This window comes from Pleurodeles waltl, chromosome 12 (assembly GCF_031143425.1).
Source record: "Pleurodeles waltl isolate 20211129_DDA chromosome 12, aPleWal1.hap1.20221129, whole genome shotgun sequence".
NCBI lineage: Eukaryota > Metazoa > Chordata > Amphibia > Caudata > Salamandridae > Pleurodeles > Pleurodeles waltl.
The window spans coordinates 671,292,176-671,318,889 of NC_090451.1; the positions used below are offsets into that span (position 1 = coordinate 671,292,176).

The following is a 26,714-nucleotide window of genomic DNA, read 5'->3' on the forward strand; positions in this document are numbered from 1 at the left end:
CCCATTTTAGCCCTTTTCTCAGTGTGATCTGTCTGACCTCCCTCCATCTTCCCCGAGGCCCAAGAAAAAAAGTAAAATAGTGCAGTTTCTGATGGGTGTTCAATTATTTTATTTCTCCGAGGCTTTCCACCCATGCTGCAGCCCCCAAGGTGTATTTAAAGCAGTAAGGGACATACTGAATTAAAGGAAAAAATGGCTACGCTGACAAATTCCACTGAGAACACAGGCAATATGTTGGTTATTAATTTGGTCCTGGCTTAAGCCAACAATCACACCTTTTGGTTCTGGTGGTGGCATCAGACCAAGTCTGACCTTCTCCTGCATTTCTTTCTGGGCTTCCCGCCGAGTCTGTCGACGTAATTTTTTTTGTTCCTTTTTGGTCAAATAAACTCCCAGCGTTACAGGCGTATCAGAGTCCACTGTTTAGGAAAGAGGAAGGTTCAATGAATATAGCTCAACAGGCAATTTAAACTTAAACACTGTTTAACAAACATGATAAGTGACAAAAAGTTGATAGTACTCAAATGGCTACAGCCAATGCATTAACCACCCGAAAACGGCAAAAACTATAAATAAAATAAGAGGAAATAATCAGAAATATATATTAAGGTAACAGTTCTAGTACCGCAAAAATATAGTTTATTTCTCTACCTTATCCTTGCAAGTTACAAAAACACTTCTCAGATCTGGACTACCTTGGACTTGGTGTCAGTACAAAGGTAGCTTCTTCCATAAGATAAGTGTACCTGGTAACATTCTCTGTGACAATGTGAGGAACATTTTCCCTTCCTATCTTTGAATATACCCTTTCCAAATGACACCCAGTACAAGCCGCCAAAGTAGATCTCACCAGTTCACCTAGTCAGTTAAATGGGTTTGCTATGCACGTTCAAAGGAAGGTAAGGAGCTACTTACTTGACTGTAACCACAGTTTTGCAGCTTTCAACTGTAACACATTTGTGTGCATTATTCTGCCATTCACTGGCTGTGTGGCTTGTATTTAACGTGTATAAAAACGAACTTTACATACTACAAGAAAGAAAGTCTAAAAAGCAGTGGACATCATGAATTGAAAAATAGAGCAAACATACACTTAAGCTTTGGTTGCCTTTTTTCAGCTCACTGCAACTAGATCTAAGTTTATAAATACACAGCGTACGCCCAACAGAGCCCAGATAAGTCAAAAGATCGATAACCGAGCTCCCCAGATCCCCTCAACGCCAGTTCATGCATACACATACAAACCTAGAAAGCAGTACTCAAGCAAACTAACAAATAGTATTGAAAACCCAACACATGGATTATCAACATCAAACGTTTTCACACTGCCGCCTAAAAATTACAACTCACAGACCTCAATCTGTGGTCGAATGCTAATAACCGGATGAATTGAAAATGCGGCTGCTTCACAAAGCAACAGCACACTAGCTTGTTTTGCAAAACAAATCTGTGCAGATTTTGAGTAGGCATACAAGTTGCTCATCTCATCTTCCACACAACACTTGGCAAAGCCAACAAGTTTTATGCTTCAGTGGAGTTAGCTGAAGTTTTACTTTTGCCAGTGCTTTATAAGCAGAAAATAGTGCTTGCTGCTGATGTGAACAACATCAGATAAAAAAAGCCCAGCAGTATTATGTATGGAAACTCATGTGTCATGACATCATGGGCATGTTTTTGCAAAATGTATATAGGAAGCTGGGCCTTTTTGTGGTTTGTGAATACTGTGTAAAGGTTCCAGGGGTTCCCCAGTGAGTGGACAAGGCTTGCTATGCAATCCCAAAGTGCTATATTTAGTGGTAATGTGGTAGAGCAGCCTTAGGCTTAACACAGAGGAGTGCAGGACATCAGCAAATACACAAAATAGTCCATAAATAAGACACAACTCATGAAGGGGATCCACACCAATTTATAAAAATAGCAAGTATCTTTATATAGGTTTAGGCATTGGAGAAAAATGTAATATTATGCACCCTGCCTTAGGGCTGTCAGGCCTGCTGTAGGGGTGACTTACATGTACTGCCTGCAGTGTTAGGGGACTTGGCACACAGGTTGTGTGCCACGGCGTGTCTCCACTTTTGTCTGCACCGAGACACGCAGCCCGTAATGTGCTTCGTGAGAGGTCCCTTATGGTGGCACAATTTGTGCCACAGCCTTAGGGACCCTTTTTAGCACCTCAGGCCCTAGGTACCAGGGGTACCAATTACTAGGTACTTAGAGGGTGCTCGAGGATTTGCCAATCGGGAAAACAATTGTACAATTTTGGGGGAAAGAACACTGGGAGTGGTGACCTAGTTGGTGGGGACCCAGTGCACATCAGCCAAAGTTTCATCAAATACCAGTCAAAAAGTGTGTGTGAGGGGTGGGGGTTACTGCAACAAAAAAACTGTTTCCCTACAATGTACTATTCCAAAATGGTGTATACCCTGTTTGAAGCAGTAAATTAAAAACAAAAAAACGAAATAAAAAGGGAGTCAGAAAAGTGCTATTAGGGAAAGGAGTGCACCAGCAGCAAATTGAATCTGCTGGGTCCCCCAAAACATTTTTTTTAATTTTTTTTATTGAAATGACTGGAAAAAAAAAAAAAAGACCCAAGGAGCAACGGGGAAGTTATGAGGAGGTCACTGCTGCTGACGTGTAGTAGTAAACTGGAAGGGGTGAGCAACCGTATTCCCTTGGCAGTACTCCAATATGATGAGTATTGCCAGGGTAGTCGAGTACTGCGCTGATCACCTGGTGGTGCATGCTGTGGGGGTAGTCTGCCTCCTCTCTGCACTAGAAGCTCCGAAGAAATCTCCCGTGGGTCGACGGAATCGTCCCCCTGCAACCGCAGGCACCAAAAAGCTGCATTACCGGTCCCTTGGGTCTCCTCTCAGCACGACGAGCGAGGTCCCTCGAATCCAGCAACTCTGTCCAAGTGACTCCCACAGTCCAGTGACTCTTCAGTCCAAGTTTGGTGGAGGTAAGTCCTTGCCTCACCTCGCTAGACTGCATTGCTGGGAACCGCGACTTTTGCAGCTACTCCGGCCCCTGTGCACTTCCGGCGGAAATCCTTCGTGCACAGCCAAGCCTCGGTCCACGGCACTCTAACCTGCATTGCACGACTTTCTAAGTTGGTCTCCGGCGATGTGGGACTCCTTTGTGCGACTTCGGGTGAGCACCGTTTCACGCATCCTCGTAGTGCCTGTTTCTGGCACTTCTCTGGGTGCTACCTGCTGCTAAGAGGGCTCCTTGTCTTGCTCGATGTCCCCTCTACCTCCTGGTCCAATTTGCGACCTCCTGGTCCCTCCTGGGCCACAGCAGCGTCCAAAAACGCTAACTGCACGATTTGCAGCTAGCAAGGCTTGTTGGCGTTCTTTCGGCGGGAAAACACTTCTGCATGACTCTATAAGGCGAGAGGGATCCGTCCTCCAAAGGGGAAGTCTCTAGCCCTTTGCGTTCCTGCAGAAACCGCAGCTTCTTCTGTCCAGTAGAAGCTTCTTTGCACCCACAGCTGGCATTTCCTGGGCATCTGCCCATCTCCGACTTGCTTGTGACTTTTGGACTTGGTCCCCTTGTTCCACAGGTACCCCAGATTGGAAATCCAGCGTTGCTGCATTGTTGGTTTGTGTCTTTCCTGCATTATTCCTCTAACACGACTTCTTTGTCCTTAGGGGAACTTTAGTGCACTTTGCACTCACTTTTCAGGGTCTTGGGGAGGGTTATTTTTCTAACTCTCACTATTTTCTAATAGTCCCAGCGACCCTCTACAAGGTCACGTAGGTTTGGGGTCCATTCGTGGTTCGCATTCCACTTTTGGAGTATATGGTTTGCGTTGCCCCGATCCCTATGTTTCCCCATTGCATCCTATTGTAACTATACATTGTTTGCACTGTTTTTTAAGACTATACTGCATATTTTTGCTATTGTGTATATATATCTTGTGTATATTTCCTATCCTCTCACTGAGGGTACACTCTGAGATACTTTGGCATATTGTCATAAAAATAAAGTACCTTTATTTTTAGTATAACTGTGTATTGTGTTTTCTTATGATATTGTGCATATGACACTAAGTGGTACTGTAGTAGCTTCACACGTCTCCTAGTTCAGCCTAAGCTGCTCTGCTAAGCTACCATTATCTATCAGCCTAAGCTGCTAGACACCCTATACACTAATAAGGGATAACTGGGCCTGGTGCAAGGTGCAAGTACCCCTAGGTACTCACTACAAGCCAGTCCAGCCTCCTACAACCACCTCGCCTCATATTAAAAATGTCACTTACCCAGTGTACATCTGTTCGTGGCATTAGTCGCTGCAGATTCACATGTTGTGCATAGTCCGCCGTCTGGTGTTGGGTCGGAGTGTTACAAGTTCTTTTTCTTCGAAGAAGTCTTTTCGAGTCACGAGACCGAGGGACTCCTCCTCCTTTGTTCCATTGCGCATGGGCGTCGACTCCATGTTAGATTGTTTTCCCCGCAGAGGGTGAGGTAGGAGTTGTGTATGTTAGTAATAGTGCCCATGCAATGGATTGAATAAGTATGTACCAAATAAGGTTTAAGTAATATATTTACAAATGTACAAATGTTGAAGATAACTTCCAAACGGCTACAGGCTCCCGGGGAGGCGGGTGGGCACATGTGAATCTGCAGCGACTAATGCCACGAACAGATGTACACTGGGTAAGTGACATTTTCAGTTCAATGGCATGTGTAGCTGCAGATACACATGTTGTGCATAGACTAGTAAGCAGTTATCTCCCCAAAAGCGGTGGCTCAGCCTGTAGGAGTGGAAGTAGTCTGAAATAAAGTTCTTAGTACGGCTTGACCTACTGTGGCTTGTTGTGCGGATAGCACGTCTACACAGTAGTGCTTAGTAAATGTGTGAGGCGTAGACCATGTGGCTGCCTTACATATCTCGTTCATTGGAATGTTTCCTAGGAAGGCCATGGTAGCGCCTTTCTTTCTGGTTGAATGTGCCCTTGGTGTAATGGGCAGCTCTCTCTTTGCTTTGAGGTAGCAGGTTTGGATGCACTTAACTATCCATCTGGCTATACCTTGTTTTGATATTGGGATTCCTGTATGAGGTTTTTGAAATGCAATAAACAGTTGTTTTGTTTTCCTAATTTCTTTTGTTCTGTCAATGTAGTACATTAATGCTCTTCTGATGTCTAATGTATGTAGTGCCCTTTCAGCTATTGAGTCTGGCTGTGGGAAGAACACTGGTAGTTCTACCTTTTGATTTAAGTGGAACGGTGAAATAACTTTTGGTAAAAATTTAGGATTGGTTCTTAGGACTACCTTATTTTTGTGTATTTGAATAAAAGGTTCTTGTATAGTAAACGCCTGAATTTCACTTACTCTTCATAGAGATGTGATGGCTGTAGGAAGTTGGCTCTGTATGTGCTATTTCAAAGTAAGGAATAGCATGCACAGAGTCCAAGGGTTCCCCCTTAGAGGTAAAATAGTGGTAAAAAATAGATAATACTAATGCTCTATTTTGTGGTAGTGTGGTCGAGCAGTAGGCTTATCCAAGGAGTAGTGTTAAGCATTTGTTGTACATACACAGACAATAAATGAGGTACACACACTCAGAGACAAATCCAGCCAATAGGTTTTGTTATAGAAAAATATATTTTCTTAGTTTATTTTAAGAACCACAGGTTCAAATTTAACATGTAATATCTTGTTTGAAAGGTATTGCAGGTAAGTACATTAGGAACTTTGAATCATTTCAATTGCATGTATACTTTTCAAGTTATTCACAAATAGCTATTTCAAAAGTGGACACAGTGCAATTTTCACAGTTCCTGGGGGAGGTAGGTTTTTGTTAGTTTTACCAGGTAAGTAAGACACTTACAGGGTTCAGTTCTTGGTCCAAGGTAGCCCACCGTTGGGGGTTCAGAGCAACCCCAAAGTTACCACACCAGCAGCTCAGGGCCGGTCAGGTGCAGAGTTCAAAGTGGTGCCCAAAACGCATAGGCTATAATGGAGAGAAGGGGGTGCCCCGGTTCCGGTCTGCTTGCAGGTAAGTACCCGCGTCTTCGGAGGGCAGACCAGGGGGGTTTTGTAGGGCACCGGGGGGGACACAAGCCCACACAGAAATTTCACCCTCAGCGGCGCGGGGGCGGCCGGGTGCAGTGTTAGAACAAGCGTTGGGTTCGCAATGTAAGTCAATGAGAGATCAAGGGATCTCTTCAGCGCTGCAGGCAGGCAAAGGGGGGCTTCCTCGGGGAAACCTCCACCTGGGCAAGGGAGAGGGACTCCTGGGGGTCACTTCTGCAGTGAAAGTCCGGTCCTTCAGGTCCTGGGGGCTGCGGGTGCAGGGTCTTTTCCAGGCGTCGGGACTTAGGTTTCAGAGAGTCGCGGTCAGGGGAAGCCTCGGGATTCCCTCTGCAGGTGGCGCTGTGGGGGCTCAGGGGGGACAGGTTTTGGTACTCACAGTCGTAGAGTAGTCCGGGGGTCCTCCCTGAGGGGTTGGTTCTCCACCAGCCGAGTCGGGGTCGCCGGGTGCAGTGTTGCAAGTCTCACGCTTCTTGCGGGGAGTTGCAGGGTTCTTTAAAGCTGCTTCTTGAAACAAAGTTGCAGTCTTTTTGGAGCAGGTCCGCTGTCCTCGGGAGTTTCTTGTCGTCGTCGAAGCAGGGCAGTCCTCAGAGGATTCAGAGGTCGCTGGTCCCTTTGGAAGGCGTCGCTGGAGCAGAGTTCTTTGGAAGGCAGGAGACAGGCCGGTGAGTTTCTGGAGCCAAGGCAGTTGTTGTCTTCTGGTCTTCCTCTGCAGGGGTTTTCAGCTAGGCAGTCCTTCTTCTTGTAGTTGCAGGAATCTAATTTTCTAGGGTTCAGGGTAGCCCTTAAATACTAAATTTAAGGGCGTGTTTAGGTCTGGGGGGTTAGTAGCCAATGGCTACTAGCCCTGAGGGTGGGTACACCCTCTTTGTGCCTCCTCCCAAGGGGAGGGGGTCACAATCCTAACCCTATTGGGGGAATCCTCCATCTGCAAGATGGAGGATTTCTAAAAGTTAGAGTCACCTCAGCTCAGGACACCTTAGGGGCTGTCCTGACTGGCCAGTGACTCCTCCTTGTTGCTTTCTTTGTTCCCTCCAGCCTTGCCGCCAAAAGTGGGGGCCGTGGCCGGAGGGGGCGGGCAACTCCACTAAGCTGGAGTGCCCTGCTGGGCTGTGACAAAGGGGTGAGCCTTTGAGGCTCACCGCCAGGTGTTACAGCTCCTGCCTGGGGGAGGTGTTAGCATCTCCACCCAGTGCAGGCTTTGTTACTGGCCTCAGAGTGACAAAGGCACTCTCCCCATGGGGCCAGCAACATGTCTCTAGTGTGGCAGGCTGCTGGAACTAGTCAGCCTACACAGACAGTCGGTTAAGTTTCAGGGGGCACCTCTAAGGTGCCCTCTGGGGTGTATTTGGCAATAAAATGTACACTGGCATCAGTGTGCATTTATTGTGCTGAGAAGTTTGATACCAAACTTCCCAGTTTTCAGTGTAGCCATTATGGTGCTGTGGAGTTCGTGTTTGACAAACTCCCAGACCATATACTCTTATGGCTACCCTGCACTTACAATGTCTAAGGTTTTGTTTAGACACTGTAGGGGTACCATGCTCATGCACTGGTACCCTCACCTATGGTATAGTGCACCCTGCCTTAGGGCTGTAAGGCCTGCTAGAGGGGTGACTGACCTATACTTGCATAGGCAGTGAGAGGCTGGCATGGCACCCTGAGGGGAGTGCCATGTCGACTTACTCGTTTTGTTCTCACTAGCACACACAAGCTGGCAAGCAGTGTGTCTGTGCTGAGTGAGAGGTCTCCAGGGTGGCATAAGACATGCTGCAGCCCTTAGAGACCTTCCTTGGCATCAGGGCCCTTGGTACTAGAAGTACCAGTTACAAGGGACTTATCTGGATGCCAGGGTCTGCCAATTGTGGATACAAAAGTACAGGTTAGGGAAAGAACACTGGTGCTGGGGCCTGGTTAGCAGGCCTCAGCACACTTTCAATTGTAAACATAGCATCAGCAAAGGCAAAAAGTCAGGGGGCAACCATGCCAAGGAGGCATTTCCTTACACAACCCCCCCCCAAACGAAAGAGGATGAGACTAACCTTTCCCAAGAGAGTCTTCATTTTCTAAGTGGAAGAACCTGGAAAGGCCATCTGCATTGGCATGGGCAGTCCCAGGTCTGTGTCGCACTATAAAGTCCATTCCCTGTAGGGAGATGGACCACCTCAACAGTTTAGGATTTTCACCTTTCATTTGCATCAGCCATTTGAGAGGTCTGTGGTCAGTTTGAACTAGGAAGTGAGTCCCAAAGAGGTATGGTCTCAGCTTCTTCAGGGACCAAACCACAGCAAAGGCCTCCCTCTCAATGGCACTCCAACGCTGCTCCCTGGGGAGTAACCTCCTGCTAATGAAAGCAACAGGCTGGTCAAGGCCATCATCATTTGTTTGGGACAAAACTGCCCCTATCCCATGTTCAGAGGCATCTGTCTGCACAATGAACTGCTTAGAATAATCTGGAGCTTTTAGAACTGGTGCTGAGCACATTGCTTGTTTCAGGGTGTCAAAGGCCTGTTGGCATTCCACAGTCCAGTTCACTTTCTTGGGCATTTTCTTGGAGGTGAGTTCAGTGAGGGCTGTCACAATGGATCCATATCCCTTCACAAACCTCCTGTAATACCCAGTCAAGCCAAGGAATGCCCTGACTTGAGTCTGGGTTTTTGGAGCTACCCAGTCCAGAATAGTCTGGATCTTGGGTTGGAGTGGCTGAACTTGGCCTCCACCTACAAGGTGGCCCAAGTAAACCACAGTTCCCTGCCCTATCTGGCATTTGGATGCCTTGATAGAGAGGCCTGCAGATTGCAGAGCCTTCAAAACCTTCTTCAGGTGGACCAGGTGATCCTGCCAGGTGGAGCTAAAGACAGCAATATCATCAAGATAAGCTGTGCTAAAGGCCTCCAAACCAGCAAGGACTTGATTCACCAACCTTTGGAAGGTGGCAGGGGCATTCTTTAAACCAAAGGGCATAACAGTAAACTGATAATGCCCATCAGGTGTGGAGAATGCCGTTTTCTCTTTTGCTCCATGTGCCATTTTTATTTGCCAGTACCCTGCTGTCAAGTCAAAGGTACTTAAGAATTTGGCAGCACCTAATTTGTCTATGAGCTCATCAGCTCTAGGAATTGGATGGGCGTCTGTCTTGGTGACAGAGTTGAGCCCTCTGTAGTCCACACAAAACCTCATCTCTTTCTTTCCATCTTTGGTGTGAGGTTTGGGACTAAGACCACTGGGCTAGCCCAGGGGCTGTCAGAGCGCTCAATTACTCCCAATTCCAGCATCTTGTGGACTTCCACCTTGATGCTTTCCTTAACATGGTCAGACTGTCTAAAAATTTTGTTTTTGACAGGCATGCTGTCTCCTGTGTCCACATCATGGGTACACAGGCGTGTCTGACCAGGGGTTAGGGAGAAGAGTTCAGGAAACTGTTGTAGGACTCTCCTACAATCAGCTTGCTGTTGGCCAGAGAGGGTGTCTGAGTAGATCACTCCATCTACTGAGCCATCTTTTGGGTCTGATGACAGAAGATCAGGGAGAGGTTCACTCTCTGCCTCCTGATCCTCATCTGTTACCATCAACAGATTTACATCAGCCCTGTCATGGAAGAGCTTAAGGCGGTTCACATGGATCACCCTCTTGGGGCTCCTGCTTGTGCCCAGGTCCACCAGGTAGGTGACCTGACTCTTCCTTTCTAGCACTGGGTAAGGGCCACTCCATTTGTCCTGGAGTGCCCTGGGAGCCACAGGCTCCAGAACCCAGACTTTCTGCCCTGGTTGGAACTCAACCATTGCAGCCTTTTGGTCATACCAAAACTTCTGGAGCTGTTGGCTGGCCTCAAGGTTTTTGGTTGCCTTTTCCATGTACTCTGCCATTCTAGAGCGAAGGCCAAGTACATAGTCCACTATGTCTTGTTTAGGCTCATTAAGAGGTCTCTCCCAGCCTTCTTTAACAAGAGCAAGTGGTCCCCTTACAGGGTGGCCAAACAGAAGTTCAAAGGGTGAGAATCCTACTCCCTTCTGTGGCACCTCTCTGTAAGCAAAAAGCAGACATGGCAAGAGGACATCCCATCTCCTTTTGAGTTTTTCTGGGAGCCCCATGATCATGCCTTTTAATGTCTTGTTGAATCTCTCAACTAAGCCATTAGTTTGTGGATGGTATGGTGTAGTGAATTTGTAAGTCACTCCACACTCATTCCACATGTGTTTTAGGTATGCTGACATGAAGTTGGTACCTCTGTCAGACACCACCTCCTTAGGGAAACCTACTCTGGTAAAGATACCAATGAGGGCCTTGGCTACTGCAGGGGCAGTAGTCGACCTAAGGGGAATAGCTTCAGGATACCTAGTAGAATGATCCACTACTACTAGGATGTACATATTTCCTGAGGCTGTGGGAGGTTCCAGTGGACCAACTATGTCCACACCCACTCTTTCAAAGGGGACCCCCACCACTGGAAGTGGAATGAGGGGGGCCTTTGGGTGCCCACCTGTCTTACCACTGGATTGACAGGTGGGGCAGGAGAGGCAAAACTCCTTAACCTTCTGGGACATATTGGGCCAGTAGAAGTGGTTGACTAACCTCTCCCACGTCTTGGTTTGTCCCAAATGCCCAGCAAGGGGAATATCATGGGCTAAGGTCAGAATAAACTCTCTGAACGACTGAGGCACTACCACTCTCCTAGTGGCACCAGGTTTGGGGTCTCTGGCCTCAGTGTACAGGAGTCCATCTTCCCAATAGACCCTATGTGTTCCATTTTTCTTGCCCTTGGACTCTTCAGCAGCTTGCTGCCTAAGGCCTTCAAGAGAGGGACAGGTTTCTTGTCCCTTACACAGCTCTTCCCTTGAGGGTCCCCCTGGGCCTAAGAGCTCAACCTGATAAGGTTCAAGTTCCAAAGGCTCAGTTCCCTCAGAGGGCAGAACTTCTTCCTGAGAAGAGAGGTTCTCTTTTTCTGACTGTGTTGCAGTTGGTTTCCCAACTGACTTTCCTTTTCTCTTGGTAGGCTGGGCCATTTTTCCAGACTCCAGCTCTACTTTTTCACCCTGTGCCTTGCATTGTGCTCTTGTTTTTACACACACCAGTTCAGGGATACCCAGCATGGCTGCATGGGTTTTTAGTTCTACCTCAGCCCATGCTGAGGACTCCAGGTCATTTCCAAGCAGACAGTCTACTGGGATGTTTGAGGAGACCACCACCTGTTTCAGGCCATTGACCCCTCCCCATTCTAAAGTTACCATTGCCATGGGATGTGCTTTAGTCTGATTGTCAGCGTTGGTGACTGTATAAGTTTTTCCAGTCAGGTATTGGCCAGGGGAAACCAGTTTCTCTGTCACCATGGTGACACTGGCACCTGTATCCCTCAGGCCCTCTACACTTGTCCCATTAATAAAGAGCTGCTGCCTGTATTTTTGCATGTTAGGCGGCCAGGCAGCTAGTGTGGCTAAATCCACCCCACCCTCAGAGACTAGAGTAGCTTCAGTGTGGACCCTGATTTGCTCTGGGCACACTGTTGATCCCACTTGGAGACTAGCCATTCCAGTGTTACCTGGATTGGAGTTTGGAGTGGAACCTTTCTTGGGACAGGCCTTGTCTCCAGTTTGGTGTCCAGACTGACTACAGTTTCAACACCAGGCCTTTTTGGGATCAAAGTTTTTACCCTTGTACCCAGGATTGTTTTGTGAAGAGGCTCTGGGCCCACCCTCCTGTGCAGGTTTTTGGGGGCCTGTAGAAGACGCTTTACTATTTTTATTTTTGGCTGTCTCACCACCTTTCCCCTGGGGAGGTTTTGTGACCCCTTTTCTTTTGGTCACCCCCTGTGGAAGTTTTGGACACCCTAGTCTTGACCCAATGGTCCGCCTTCTTTCCCAATTCTTGGGGAGAAATTGGTCCTAGGTCTACCAGATGCTGATGCAGTTTATCATTGAAACAATTACTTAACAGGTGTTCTTTCACAAATAAATTGTACAGCCCATCATAATTACTTACACCACTGCCTTGAATCCAACCATCTAGTGTTTTTACTGAGTAGTCTACAAAGTCAACCCAGGTCTGGCTCGAGGATTTTTGAGCCCCCCTGAATCTAATCCTATACTCCTCAGTGGAGAATCCAAAGCCCTCAATCAGGGTACCCTTCATGAGGTCATAAGATTCTGCATCTTTTCCAGAGAGTGTGAGGAGTCTATCCCTACACTTTCCTGTGAACATTTCCCAAAGGAGAGCACCCCAGTGAGATCTGTTCACTTTTCTGGTTACACAAGCCCTCTCAAAAGCTGTGAACCATTTGGTGATGTCATCACCATCTTCATATTTAGTTACAATCCCTTTAGGGATTTTCAACATGTCAGGAGAATCTCTGACCCTATTTATGTTGCTGCCACCATTGATGGGTCCTAGGCCCATCTCTTGTCTTTCCCTCTCTATGGCTAGGATCTGTCTTTCCAAAGCCAATCTTTTGGCCATCCTGGCTAACTGGATGTCCTCTTCACTGGAGTTATCCTCAGTGATTTCAGAGTTGTTGGTCCCTCCTGTGAGGGAACCAGCATCTCTGACTATTTGTGGAGTCAGGGCTTGAGAAGCCCTGCTCTCCCTAAGTAGGACTGGAGGGGGGGAATTTCCCTCCAAGTCACTATCTTCATCCTCTGAGTTGCCATCCTCAGAGGGGTTGGCCTTTTCAAACTCTGCCAAAAGCTCCTGGAGCTGTACTTTGGTAGGTTTGGGGCCCATTGCTATTTTCTTTAGTTTACAGAGTGACCTTAGCTCTCTCATCTGTAGATGGAGGTAAGGTGTGGTGTCGAGTTCCACCACAGTCACATCTGTGCTAGACATTTTGCTTCTAAAAGTTGGAATACTTTTTAAGAATCTAAAACTGGTTCTAGAATCTAATTCAAACTTTTACAAACTTTTAAACTCTAAAAGAAATGCTAAACAGGATCTAACACAAGGCCCTAGCAGGTCTTTTAAGAATTTAGAAAACTTTTCAAATTGCAAAAATCAATTTCTAATGACAATTTTGGAATTTGTCGTGTGATCAGGTATTGGCTGAGTAGTCCAGCAAATGCAAAGTCTTGTATCCCACCGCTGATCCACCAATGTAGGAAGTTGGCTCTGTATGTGCTATTTCAAAGTAAGGAATAGCATGCACAGAGTCCAAGGGTTCCCCTTAGAGGTAAAATAGTGGTAAAAAATAGATAATACTAATGCTCTATTTTGTGGTAGTGTGGTCGAGCAGTAGGCTTATCCAAGGAGTAGTGTTAAGCATTTGTTGTACATACACATAGACAATAAATGAGGTACACACACTCAGAGACAAATCCAGCCAATAGGTTTTGTTATAGAAAAATATCTTTTCTTAGTTTATTTTAAGAACCACAGGTTCAAATTTAACATGTAATATCTTGTTTGAAAGGTATTGCAGGTAAGTACATTAGGAACTTTGAATCATTTCAATTGCATGTATACTTTTCAAGTTATTCACAAATAGCTATTTCAAAAGTGGACACTTAGTGCAATTTTCACAGTTCCTGGGGGAGGTAGGTTTTTGTTAGTTTTACCAGGTAAGTAAGACACTTACAGGGTTCAGTTCTTGGTCCAAGGTAGCCCACCGTTGGGGGTTCAGAGCAACCCCAAAGTTACCACACCAGCAGCTCAGGGCCGGTCAGGTGCAGAGTTCAAAGTGGTGCCCAAAACGCATAGGCTTCAATGGAGAGAAGGGGGTGCCCCGGTTCCGGTCTGCCAGCAGGTAAGTACCCGCGTCTTCGGAGGGCAGACCAGGGGGGTTTTGTAGGGCACCGGGGGGGACACAAGCCCACACAGAAATTTCACCCTCAGCGGCGCGGGGGCGGCCGGGTGCAGTGTTAGAACAAGCGTTGGGTTCGCAATGTAAGTCAATGAGAGATCAAGGGATCTCTTCAGCGCTGCAGGCAGGCAAAGGGGGGCTTCCTCGGGGAAACCTCCACCTGGGCAAGGGAGAGGGACTCCTGGGGGTCACTTCTGCAGTGAAAGTCCGGTCCTTCAGGTCCTGGGGGCTGCGGGTGCAGGGTCTTTTCCAGGCGTCGGGACTTAGGTTTCAGAGAGTCGCGGTCAGGGGAAGCCTCGGGATTCCCTCTGCAGGCGGCGCTGTGGGGGCTCAGGGGGGGGACAGGTTTTGGTACTCACAGTCGTAGAGTAGTCCGGGGGTCCTCCCTGGGGGGTTGGTTCTCCACCAGCCGAGTCAGGGTCGCCGGGTGCAGTGTTGCAAGTCTCACGCTTCTTGCGGGGAGTTGCAGGGTTCTTTAAAGCTGCTTCTTGAAACAAAGTTGCAGTCTTTTTGGAGCAGGTCCGCTGTCCTCGGGAGTTTCTTGTCGTCGTCGAAGCAGGGCAGTCCTCAGAGGATTCAGAGGTCGCTGGTCCCTTTGGAAGGCGTCGCTGGAGCAGAGTTCTTTGGAAGGCAGGAGACAGGCCGGTGAGTTTCTGGAGCCAAGGCAGTTGTTGTCTTCTGGTCTTCCTCTGCAGGGGTTTTCAGCTAGGCAGTCCTTCTTCTTGTAGTTGCAGGAATCTAATTTTCTAGGGTTCAGGGTAGCCCTTAAATACTAAATTTAAGGGCGTGTTTAGGTCTGGGGGGTTAGTAGCCAATGGCTACTAGCCCTGAGGGTGGGTACACCCTCTTTGTGCCTCCTCCCAAGGGGAGGGGGTCACAATCCTAACCCTATTGGGGGAATCCTCCATCTGCAAGATGGAGGATTTCTAAAAGTTAGAGTCACCTCAGCTCAGGACACCTTAGGGGCTGTCCTGACTGGCCAGTGACTCCTCCTTGTTGCTTTCTTTGTTCCATCCAGCCTTGCCGCCAAAAGTGGGGGCCGTGGCCGGAGGGGGCGGGCAACTCCACTAAGCTGGAGTGCCCTGCTGGGCTGTGACAAAGGGGTGAGCCTTTGAGGCTCACCGCCAGGTGTTACAGCTCCTGCCTGGGGGAGGTGTTGGCATCTCCACCCAGTGCAGGCTTTGTTACTGGCCTCAGAGTGACAAAGGCACTCTCCCCATGGGGCCAGCAACATGTCTCTAGTGTGGCAGGCTGCTGGAACTAGTCAGCCTACACAGACAGTCGGTTAAGTTTCAGGGGGCACCTCTAAGGTGCCCTCTGGGGTGTATTTTGCAATAAAATGTACACTGGCATCAGTGTACATTTATTGTGCTGAGAAGTTTGATACCAAACTTCCCAGTTTTCAGTGTAGCCATTATGGTGCTGTGGAGTTCGTGTTTGACAAACTCCCAGACCATATACTCTTATGGCTACCCTGCACTTACAATGTCTAAGGTTTTGTTTAGACACTGTAGGGGTACCATGCTCATGCACTGGTACCCTCACCTATGGTATAGTGCACCCTGCCTTAGGGCTGTAAGGCCTGATAGAGGGGTGACTGACCTATACTTGCATAGGCAGTGAGAGGCTGGCATGGCACCCTGAGGGGAGTGCCATGTCGACTTACTCGTTTTGTTCTCACTAGCACACACAAGCTGGCAAGCAGTGTGTCTGTGATGAGTGAGAGGTCTCCAGGGTGGCATAAAACATGCTGCAGCCCTTGGAGACCTTCCTTGGCATCAGGGCCCTTGGTACTAGAAGTACCAGTTACAAGGGACTTATCTGGATGCCAGGGTCTGCCAATTGTGGATACAAAAGTACAGGTTAGGGAAAGAACACTGGTGCTGGGGCCTGGTTAGCAGGCCTCAGCACACTTTCAATTGTAAACATAGCATCAGCAAAGGCAAAAAGTCAGGGGGCAACCATGCCAAGGAGGCATTTCCTTACAATGGCAATGAGAAATGCAACCTTCCACGTTAAGAATTGCATTTCGCAAGAGTGCATGGGTTCAAAAGGTGGGCCCATGAGTCTTGTTAAGACGATGTTGAGGTTCCATGAAGGAACAGGTGGTGTTCTTGGTGGTATAATTCTTTTTAGGCCTTCCATAAATGCCTTAATGACAGGTATCCTAAATAGTGAAGTTGAATGGGTCATCTGCAGGTATGCAGATATTGCTGCGAGGTGTATTTTTATGGAAGAGAAGGCTAGATTTGATTTCTGTAAATGTAGTAAGTATCCCACTACATCCTTTGGAGATGCATGTAATGGTTGAACTTGCTTATTATGGCAGTAGCAAACAAATCTTTTCCATTTGCTTGCGTAGCAGTGTCTAGTGGATGGTCTTCTAGCTTGTTTTATGACTTCCATACATTCTTGTGTGAGGTTTAAATGTCCGAATTCTAGGATTTCAGGAGCCAGATTGCTAGATTCAGCGATGCTGGGTTTGGATGCCTGATCTGTTGTTTGTGTTGAGTTAACAGATCTGGCCTGTTGGGTAACTTGACATGGGGTACTACTGACAGGTCTAGTAGTGTTGTGTACCAAGGTTGTCTTGCCCATGTTGGTGCTACTAGTATGAGTTTGAGTTTGTTTTGACTCAATTTGTTTACTAGAAATGGAAGGAGAGGGAGAGGGGGAAGAGCGTACGCAAATATCCCTGACCAGTTCATCCATAGAGCATTGCCTTGAGACTGCCTGTGTGGGTACCTGGATGCGAAGTTTTGGCATTTTGCGTTCTCTTTTGTTGCAAATAGGTCTATTTGAGGTGTTCCCCAAATCTTGAAGTAAGTGTTTAGAATTTGGGGGTGAATCTCCCATTCGTAGACCTGTTGGTGATCTCGAGAGAGATTGTCTGCTAGTTGATTTTGGATCCCTGGAATAAATTGTGCTATTAGGCGAATGTGGTTGTGAATTGCCCATTGCCATAACTTTTGTGCCAGGAGGCACAGCTGTGTCGAGTGTGTTCCCCCTTGTTTGTTTAGATAATACATCGTTGTCATGTTGTCTGTTTTGACAAGAATGTATTTGTGGGTTATGATGGGTTGAAACGCTTTCAACGCTAGGAATACTGCTAACAATTCAAGGTGATTTATATGCAGCTTTGTTTGATGTACGTCCCATTGTCCTTGGATGGTGTGTTGACTGAGGTGTGCTCCCCACCCTGTCATGGAAGCATCTGATATCATCACGTATTGTGGCACTGGGTCTTGGAAAGGCCGCCCCTTGTTTAAATTTGTACTGTTCCACCATAGAAGCGAGATGTATGTTTGGCGGTCGATCAACACCAGATCTAGAAGGTGACCCTGTGCATGTGACCATTGTGATGCTAGGCACTGTTGTAAGGGCCTCATGTGCAGTCTTGCGTTTGGGACAATGGCTATGCATGAGGACATCATGCCTAGGAGTTTTAATACCATCTTTGCCTGTATCTTTTGTGTTGGATACATGGCTTGTATAACCTTGTGAAAATTTTGAACCCTTTGTGGACTTGGAGTGGCTATTCCCTTTGTTGTGTTGATTGTTGCTCCTAAGTATTGCTGTGTTTTGCACGGCAGAATGTGAGATTTTGTATAGTTGATGGAGAAACCAAGTTTGTAGAGGGTTTGTATGACATAATCCGTGTGGTGTGAACACTTTGTTAGGGAGTTGGTCTTGATTAGCCAATCGTCTAGTGTAGGAAGTTGGCTCTGTATGTGCTATTCCAAAGTAAGGAATAGCATGCACAGAGTCCAAGGGTTCCCCTTAGAGGTAAAATAGTGGTAAAAAGAGATAATACCAATGCTCTATTTTGTGGTAGTGTGGTCGAGCAGTAGGCTTATCCAAGGAGTAGTGTTAAGCATTTGTTGTACATACACATAGACAATAAATGAGGTACACACACTCAGAGACAAATCCAGCCAATAGGTTTTGTTATAGAAAAATATCTTTTCTTAGTTTATTTTAAGAACCACAGGTTCAAATTTAACATGTAATATCTTGTTTGAAAGGTATTGCAGGTAAGTACATTAGGAACTTTGAATCATTTCAATTGCATGTATACTTTTCAAGTTATTCACAAATAGCTATTTTAAAAGTGGACACAGTGCAATTTTCACAGTTCCTGGGGGAGGTAAGTTTTTGTTAGTTTTACCAGGTAAGTAAGACACTTACAGGGTTCAGTTCTTGGTCCAAGGTAGCCCACCGTTGGGGGTTCAGAGCAACCCCAAAGTTACCACACCAGCAGCTCAGGGCCGGTCAGGTGCAGAGTTCAAAGTGGTGCCCAAAACGCATAGGCTCCAATGGAGAGAAGGGGGTGCCCCGGTTCCAGTCTGCCAGCAGGTAAGTACCCGCGTCCTCGGGGGGCAGACCAGGTGGGTTTTGTAGGGCACCGGGGGGGGGGGACACAAGCCCACACAGAAATTTCACCCTCAGCGGCGCGGGGGCGGCCGGGTGCAGTGTTAGAACAAGCGTCGGGTTCGCAATGGAAGTCAATGAGAGATCAAGGGATCTCTTCAGCGCTGCAGGCAGGCAAGGGGGGGCTTCCTCGGGGAAACCTCCACTTGGGCAAGGGAGAGGGCCTCCTGGGGGTCACTTCTGCAGTGAAAGTCCGGTCCTTCAGGTCCTGGGGGCTGCGGGTGCAGGGTCTTTTCCAGGCGTCGGGACTTAGGTTTCAGAGAGTCGCGGTCAGGGGAAGCCTCGGGATTCCCTCTGCATGCGGCGCTGTGGGGGCTCAGGGGGGACAGGTTTTGGTACTCACAGTCGTAGAGTAGTCCGGGGGTCCTCCCTGAGGTGTTGGTTCTCCACCAGCCGAGTCGGGGTCGCCGGGTGCAGTGTTGCAAGTCTCACGCTTCTTGCGGGGAGATTGCAGGGTTCTTTAAAGCTGCTCCTTTGGATAAAGTTGCAGTCTTTTTGGAGCAGGTCCGCTGTCCTCGGGAGTTTCTTGTCGTCGTCGAAGCAGGGCAGTCCTCAGAGGATTCAGAGGTCGCTGGTCCCTTTGGAAGGCGTCGCTGGAGCAGAGTTCTTTGGAAGGCAGGAGACAGGCCGGTGAGTTTCTGGAGCCAAGGCATTTGTTGTCTTCTGGTCTTCCTCTGCAGGGGTTTTCAGCTAGGCAGTCCTTCTTCTTGTAGTTGCAGGAATCTAATTTTCTAGGGTTCAGGGTAGCCCTTAAATACTAAATTTAAGGGCGTGTTTAGGTCTGGGGGGTTAGTAGCCAATGGCTACTAGCCCTGAGGGTGGGTACACCCTCTTTGTGCCTCCTCCCAAGGGGAGGGGGTCACATCCCTAATCCTATTGGGGGAATCCTCCATCTGCAAGATGGAGGATTTCTAAAAGTTAGAGTCACCTCAGCTCAGGACACCTTAGGGGCTGTCCTGACTGGCCAGTGACTCCTCCTTGTTGCTTTCTTTGTTCCCTCCAGCCTTGCCGCCAAAAGTGGGGGCCGTGGCCGGAGGGGGCGGGCAACTCCACTAAGCTGGAGTGCCCTGCTGGGCTGTGACAAAGGGGTGAGCCTTTGAGGCTCACCGCCAGGTGTTACAGCTCCTGCCTGGGGGAGGTGTTAGCATCTTCACCCAGTGCAGGCTTTGTTACTGGCCTCAGAGTGACAAAGGCACTCTCCCCATGGGGCCAGCAACATGTCTCTAGTGTGGCAGGCTGCTGGAACCAGTCAGCCTACACAGATAGTCGGTTAAGTTTCAGGGGGCACCTCTAAGGTGCCCTCTGTGGTGTATTTTACAATAAAATGTACACTGGCATCAGTGTGCATTTATTGTGCTGAGAAGTTTGATACCAAACTTCCCAGTTTTCAGTGTAGCCATTATGGTGCTGTGGAGTTCGTGTTTGACAAACTCCCAGACCATATACTCTTATGGCTACCCTGCACTTACAATGTCTAAGGTTTTGTTTAGACACTGTAGGTGTACCATGCTCATGCACTGGTACCCTCACCTATGGTATAGTGCACCCTGCCTTAGGGCTGTAAGGCCTGCTAGAGGGGTGACTGACCTATACTTGCATAGGCAGTGAGAGGCTGGCATGGCACCCTGAGGGGAGTGCCATGTCGACTTACTCGTTTGGTTCTCACTAGCACACACAAGCTGGCAAGCAGTGTGTCTGTGCTGAGTGAGAGGTCTCCAGGGTGGCATAAGACATGCTGCAGCCCTTAGAGACTTTCCTTGGCATCAGGGCCCTTGGTACTAGAAGTACCAGTTACAAGGGACTTATCTGGATGCCAGGGTCTGCCAATTGTGGATACAAAAGTACAGGTTAGGGAAAGAACACTGGTGCTGGGGCCTGGTTAGCAGGCCTCAGCACACTTTCAATTGTAAACATAGGATCAGCAAAGGCAAAAAGTCAGGGGGCAACCATGCCAAGGAGGCATTTCCTTACATCTAGGTACGGGAATACGTGTATTTGCTGCCTTCTGATGTGTGCAGCTACTACTGCCAGGCATTTTGTAAATACTCTTGGTGCGGTTGTTATACCGAACGGCAACACTTTGAATTGGTAATGTATTCCTTTGAATACGAACCTTAGGTATTTCCTGTGCGAGGGATGTATCGGTATGTGGAAATACGCGTCCTTTAGATCTAAGGTTGTCATGTAATCTTGTTGCTTTAGCAGTGGTAACACGTCTTGTAGCGTGACCATGTGAAAGTGGTCTGATTTGATGTAGGTGTTTAGTGTTCTGAGATCTAGGATTGGTCTCAGTGTTTTGTCCTTTTTTGGTATTAGAAAGTACAGTGAGTAAACTCCCGTGTTTTTTTGTGTACATGGTACCAATTCTATTGCGTCCTTTTGCAGTAATGCCTGAACTTCCAGTTCTAGAAGGTCTAGATGTTGTTTGGACATATTCTGTGTTTTTGGTGGGACATCTGAAGGGAGTTGGAGAAATTCTATGCAATAACCATGTCGGATAATTGCTAAGACCCAAGTGTCTGTTGTTATCTCCTCCCAAGATTTGTAAAATTGACTTAGTCTTCCCCCCACTGGTGTTGTGTGAAGGGGTTGAGTGACTTGTGAGTCACTGTTTGGTTGGAGGGGTTTTTGGACTTTGAAATTTTCCCCGGTTTCTAGGGAATTGTCCTCCTCTGTACTGGGCAAGAAAGCCTCCCCTTTGGTACTGTCCCTGGTATGTAGACGGTGTTGTTTGTGAGGTACCGGCTTGTGTGGCTTGACCCCGAAACCCCCCTCTGAAGGTTGTTTTGCGGAAGGTGCCGAAAGTGCCTCTGCCCTGCGGGGAATAGAGTGCGCCCATTGGCCTTGGCTGTGTCAGTGTCCTTTTTCAATTTCTCAATTGCTGTGTCGACTTCGGGACCAAACAATTGTTGTTCATTGAACGGCATATTGAGCACCGCTTGCTGTATTTCCGGTTTAAAGCCAGATGTGCGCAACTATGCGTGCCTTCTAATGGTTACTGCGGTATTTATTGTTCGTGCAGCTGTGTCCGCTGCGTCCATAGAGGAGCGTATTTGGTTATTGGAGATGTTTTGTCCCTCCTCAACCACTTGTTTTGCCAGTTTTTGAAATTCCTTGGGTAGATGCTCGATGAGATGCTGCATCTCGTCCCAATGGGCTCTATCATATCGCGCTAGGAGCGCCTGAGAGTTGGTGATGCGCCACTGGTTTGCAGCTTGTACTGCGACCCTTTTCCCAGCTGCGTCGAACTTGCGGCTCTCCTTATCCGGAGGTGGTGCCTCGCCTGATGTGTGCGAGTTGGCTCTCTTGCGAGCTGCCCCTACCACGACTGAATCTGGTGGCAGCTGTGAGGTGATAAAAGTAGGGTCCGTGGGCGGTGCTTTATATTTCTTCTCCACCCTTGCAGTTATCGCTCTACTCTTGACAGGGTCTTTGAAGATCTGCTTTGCGTGCCTTAGCATTCCTGGAAGCATAGGCAGGCTTTGGTAGGTGCTATGGGTGGAAGAGAGGGTGTTGAAAAGGAAGTCATCCTCGACAGGTTCTGCGTGTAACGACACGTTATGGAACTCTGCTGCCCTAGCTACCACCTGTGCATACGCTGTGCCGTCCTCAGGTGGTGAGGGCTTGGTAAGGTAAGACTCAGGACTATTGTCTGATACTGGGGCGTCGTACAGATCCCAAGCGTCTTGGTCATCTTGGCTCATGGTGGTCTGTGCCGGTGATATATGAGTCACAGGTGGAGGAGAGGGCGGCGGGGTTACCTTTTTAACCACTTTTGTTTGTGGTGTTTGTTCCTGTTGGAACTCGAGTCTCCTTTTTCTCCTGATTGGGGGAAGGGTGCTGATTCTCCCTGTCCCACTTTGTATGAAGATCTGCTTTTGTGTGTGGTCCACGTCAGTGGTCTGCAACTCTTCCTCAAATCTGTGTTTGCGCATTTGAGAGGTGTAAGGAAATGCCTCCTTGGCATGGTTGCCCCCTGACTTTTTGCCTTTGCTGATGCTATGTTTACAATTGAAAGTGTGCTGAGGCCTGCTAACCAGGCCCCAGCACCAGTGTTCTTTCCCTAACCTGTACTTTTGTATCCACAATTGGCAGACCCTGGCATCCAGATAAGTCCCTTGTAACTGGTACCTCTAGTACCAAGGGCCCTGATGCCAAGGAAGGTCTCTAAGGGCTGCAGCATGTCTTATGCCACCCTGGAGACCTCTCACTCAGCACAGACACACTGCTTACCAGCTTGTGTGTGCTAGTGAGGACAAAACGAGTAAGTCGACATGGCACTCCCCTCAGGGTGCCATGCCAGCCTCTCACTGCCTATGCAGTATAGGTAAGACACCCCTCTAGCAGGCCTTACAGCCCTAAGGCAGGGTGCACTATACCATAGGTGAGGGTACCAGTGCATGAGCATGGTACCCCTACAGTGTCTAAACAAAACCTTAGACATTGTAAGTGCAGGGTAGCCATAAGAGTATATGGTCTGGGAGTCTGTCAAACACGAACTCCACAGCACCATAATGGCTACACTGAAAACTGGGAAGTTTGGTATCAAACTTCTCAGCACAATAAATGCACACTGATGCCAGTGTACATTTTATTGTAAAATACACCCCAGAGGGCACCTTAGAGGTGCCCCCTGAAACTTAACCGACTATCTGTGTAGGCTGACTAGTTTTAGCAGCCTGCCACAAACCGAGACATGTTGCTGGCCCCATGGGGAGAGTGCCTTTGTCACTCTGAGGCCAGTAACAAAGCCTGCACTGGGTGGAGATGCTAACACCTCTCCCAGGCAGGAATTGTCACACCTGGCGGTGAGCCTCAAAGGCTCACCTCCTTTGTGCCAACCCAGCAGGACACTCCAGCTAGTGGAGTTGCCCGCCCCCTCCGGCCAGGCCCCACTTTTGGCGGCAAGGCCGGAGAAAATAATGAGAATAACAAGGAGGAGTCACTGGCCAGTCAGGACAGCCCCTAAGGTGTCCTGAGCTGAGGTGACTCTAACTTTTAGAAATCCTCCATCTTGCAGATGGAGGATTCCCCCAATAGGGTTAGGATTGTGACCCCCTCCCCTTGGGAGGAGGCACAAAGAGGGTGTACCCACCCTCAGGGCTAGTAGCCATTGGCTACTAACCCCCCAGACCTAAACACGCCCTTAAATTTAGTATTTAAGGGCTACCCTGAACCCTAGAAAATTAGATTCCTGCAACAAGAAGAAGGACTGCCCAGCTGAAAACCCCTGCAGCGGAAGACCAGAAGACGACAACTGCCTTGGCTCCAGAAACTCACCGGCCTGTCTCCTGCCTTCCAAAGATCCTGCTCCAGCGACGCCTTCCGAAGGGACCAGCGACCTCGACATCCTCTGAGGACTGCCCCTGCTTCGAAAAGACAAGAAACTCCCGAGGACAGCGGACCTGCTCCAAGAAAAGCTGCAACTTTGTTTCCAGCAGCTTTAAAGAACCCTGCAAGCTCCCCGCAAGAAGCGTGAGACTTGCAACACTGCACCCGGCGACCCCGACTCGGCTGGTGGAGACCCGACACCTCAGGAGGGACCCCAGGACTACTCTGATACTGTGAGTACCAAAACCTGTCCCCCCTGAGCCCCCACAGCGCCGCCTGCAGAGGGAATCCCGAGGCTTCCCCTGACCGCGACTCTTTGAACCTAAAGTCCCGACGCCTGGGAGAGACCCTGCACCCGCAGCCCCCAGGACCTGACGGACCGGACTTTCACTGGAGAAGTGACCCCCAGGAGTCCCTCTCCCTTGCCCAAGTGGAGGTTTCCCCGAGGAATTCCCCCCTTGCCTGCCTGCAGCGCTGAAGAGATCCCGAGATCTCTCATAGACTAACATTGCGAACCCGACGCTTGTTTCTACACTGCACCCGGCCGCCCCCGCGCCGCTGAGGGTGAAATTTCTGTGTGGACTCGTGTCCCCCCCGGTGCCCTACAAAACCCCCCTGGTCTGCCCTCCGAAGACGCGGGTACTTACCTGCAAGCAGACCGGAACCGGGGCACCCCCTTCTCTCCATTCTAGCCTATGTGTTTTGGGCACCACTTTGAACTCTGCACCTGACCGGCCCTGAGCTGCTGGTGTGGTGACTTTGGGGTTGCTCTGAACCCCCAACGGTGGGCTACCTTGGACCAAGAACTGAACCCTGTAAGTGTCTTACTTACCTGGTAAAACTAACAAATACTTACCTCCCCTAGGAACTGTGAAAATTGCACTAAGTGTCCACTTTTAAAACAGCTATTTGTCAATAACTTGAAAAGTATACATGCAATTTTGATGATTTGAAGTTCCTAAAGTACTTACCTGCAATACCTTTCGAATGAGATATTACATGTAGAATTTGAACCGGTGGTTCTTAAAATAAACTAAGAAAAGATATTTTTCTATATAAAAACCTATTGGCTGGATTTGTCTCTGAGTGTGTGTACCTCATTTATTGTCTATGTGTATGTACAACAAATGCTTAACACTACTCCTTGGATAAGCCTACTGCTCGACCACACTACCACAAAATAGAGCATTAGTATTATCTATTTTTACCACTATTTTACCTCTAAGGGGAACCCTTGGACTCTGTGCATGCTATTCCTTACTTTGAAATAGCACATACAGAGCCAACTTCCTACATTGGGGGATCAGCGGTGGGGTACAAGACTTTGCATTTGCTGGACTACTCAGCCAATACCTGATCACACGACAAATTCCAAAATTGTCATTAGAAATTGATTTTTGCAATTTGAAAAGTTTTCTAAATTCTTAAAAGTCCTGCTAGGGCCTTGTGTGTTAAGTCCCTGTTTAGCATTTCTTTTAGAGTTTAAAAGTTTGTAAAAGTTTGAATTAGATTCTAGAACCAGTTTTAGTTTCTTAAAAAGTATTCCAACTTTTAGAAGCATAATGTCTAGCACAGATGTGAATGTGGTGGAACTCGACACCACACCTTACCTCCATCTACAGATGAGAGAGCTAAGGTCACTCTGTAAACTAAAGAAAATAGCAATGGGCCCCAAACCTACCAAAGTACAGCTCCAGGAGCTTTTGGCAGAGTTTGAAAAGGCCAACCCCTCTGAGGATGGCAACTCAGAGGATGAAGATAGTGACTTGGAGGGAAATTCCCCCCCTCCAGTCCTACTTAGGGAGAGCAGGGCTTCTCAAGCCCTGACTCCACAAATAATAGTCAGAGATGCTGGTTCCCTCACAGGAGGGACCAACAACTCTGAAATCACTGAGGATAACTCCAGTGAAGAGGACATCCAGTTAGCCAGGATGGCCAAAAGATTGGCTTTGGAAAGACAGATCCTAGCCATAGAGAGGGAAAGACAAGAGATGGGCCTAGGACCCATCAATGGTGGCAGCAACATAAATAGGGTCAGAGATTCTCCTGACATGTTGAAAATCCCCAAAGGGATTGTAACTAAATATGAAGATGGTGATGACATCACCAAATGGTTCACAGCTTTTGAGAGGGCTTGTGTAACCAGAAAAGTGAACAGATCTCACTGGGGTGCTCTCCTTTGGGAAATGTTCACAGGAAAGTGTAGGGATAGACTCCTCACACTCTCTGGACAAGATGCAGAATCTTATGACCTCATGAAGGGTACCCTGATTGAGGGCTTTGGATTCTCCACTGAGGAGTACAGGATTAGGTTCAGGGGGGCTCAAAAATCCTCGAGCCAGACCTGGGTGGACTTTGTTGACTACTCAGTGAAAACACTAGATGGTTGGATTCAAGGCAGTGGTGTAAGTAATTATGATGGGCTGTACAATTTATTTGTGAAAGAACACCTGTTAAGTAATTGTTTCAATGATAAACTGCATCAGCATCTGGTAGACCTAGGACCAATTTCTCCCCAAGAATTGGGAAAGAAGGCGGACCATTGGGTCAAGACAAGGGTGTCCAAGACTTCAACAGGGGGTGACCAAAAGAAAGGGGTCACAAAGACTCCCCAGCAGAAGGGTGATGAGACAACCAAAACTAAAAATAGTAAAGAGTCTTCTACAGGCCCCCAAAAACCTGCACAGGAGGGTGGGCCCAGAGCCTCTTCACAAAACAATGGGTACAAGGGTAAAAACTTTGATCCCAAAAAGGCCTGGTGTCATAGCTGTAAACAGCATGGACACCAAACTGGAGACAAGGCCTGTCCCAAGAAAGGTTCCACTCCAAACTCCCATCCAGGTAACACTGGTATGGCTAGTCTCCAAGTGGGATCAACAGTGTGCCCAGAGCAAATCAGGGTCCACACTGAAGCTACTCTAGTTTCTGAGGGTGGGGTGGATTTAGCCACACTAGCTGTCTGGCCGCCTAACATGCAAAAATACAGACAGCAACTCTTAATTAATGGGACTAGAATAGAGGGCCTGAGGGATACAGGTGCCAGTGTCACCATGGTGACAGAGAAACTGGTTTCCCCTGGCCAATACCTGACTGGAAAAACTTACACAGTCACCAACGCTGACAATCAG

The 26,714-nt window shown here is 48.1% G+C and overlaps 1 protein-coding gene across 6 annotated transcripts in view; it reads right to left on the reverse strand.

The window, feature by feature from the left end:
* Nucleotides 1–26,714, reverse strand: part of PRPF3 (pre-mRNA processing factor 3) — a 142,313-nt gene that overhangs the window by 47,702 nt on the left and 67,897 nt on the right. For all 6 annotated transcript variants that reach the window (XM_069218562.1, XM_069218565.1, XM_069218563.1 and 3 more), the window contains one exon: nt 276–419. In XM_069218562.1, coding sequence (XP_069074663.1) covers nt 276–419 — 144 coding nt within the window. The remainder of the gene's footprint in view (nt 1–275; nt 420–26,714) is intronic.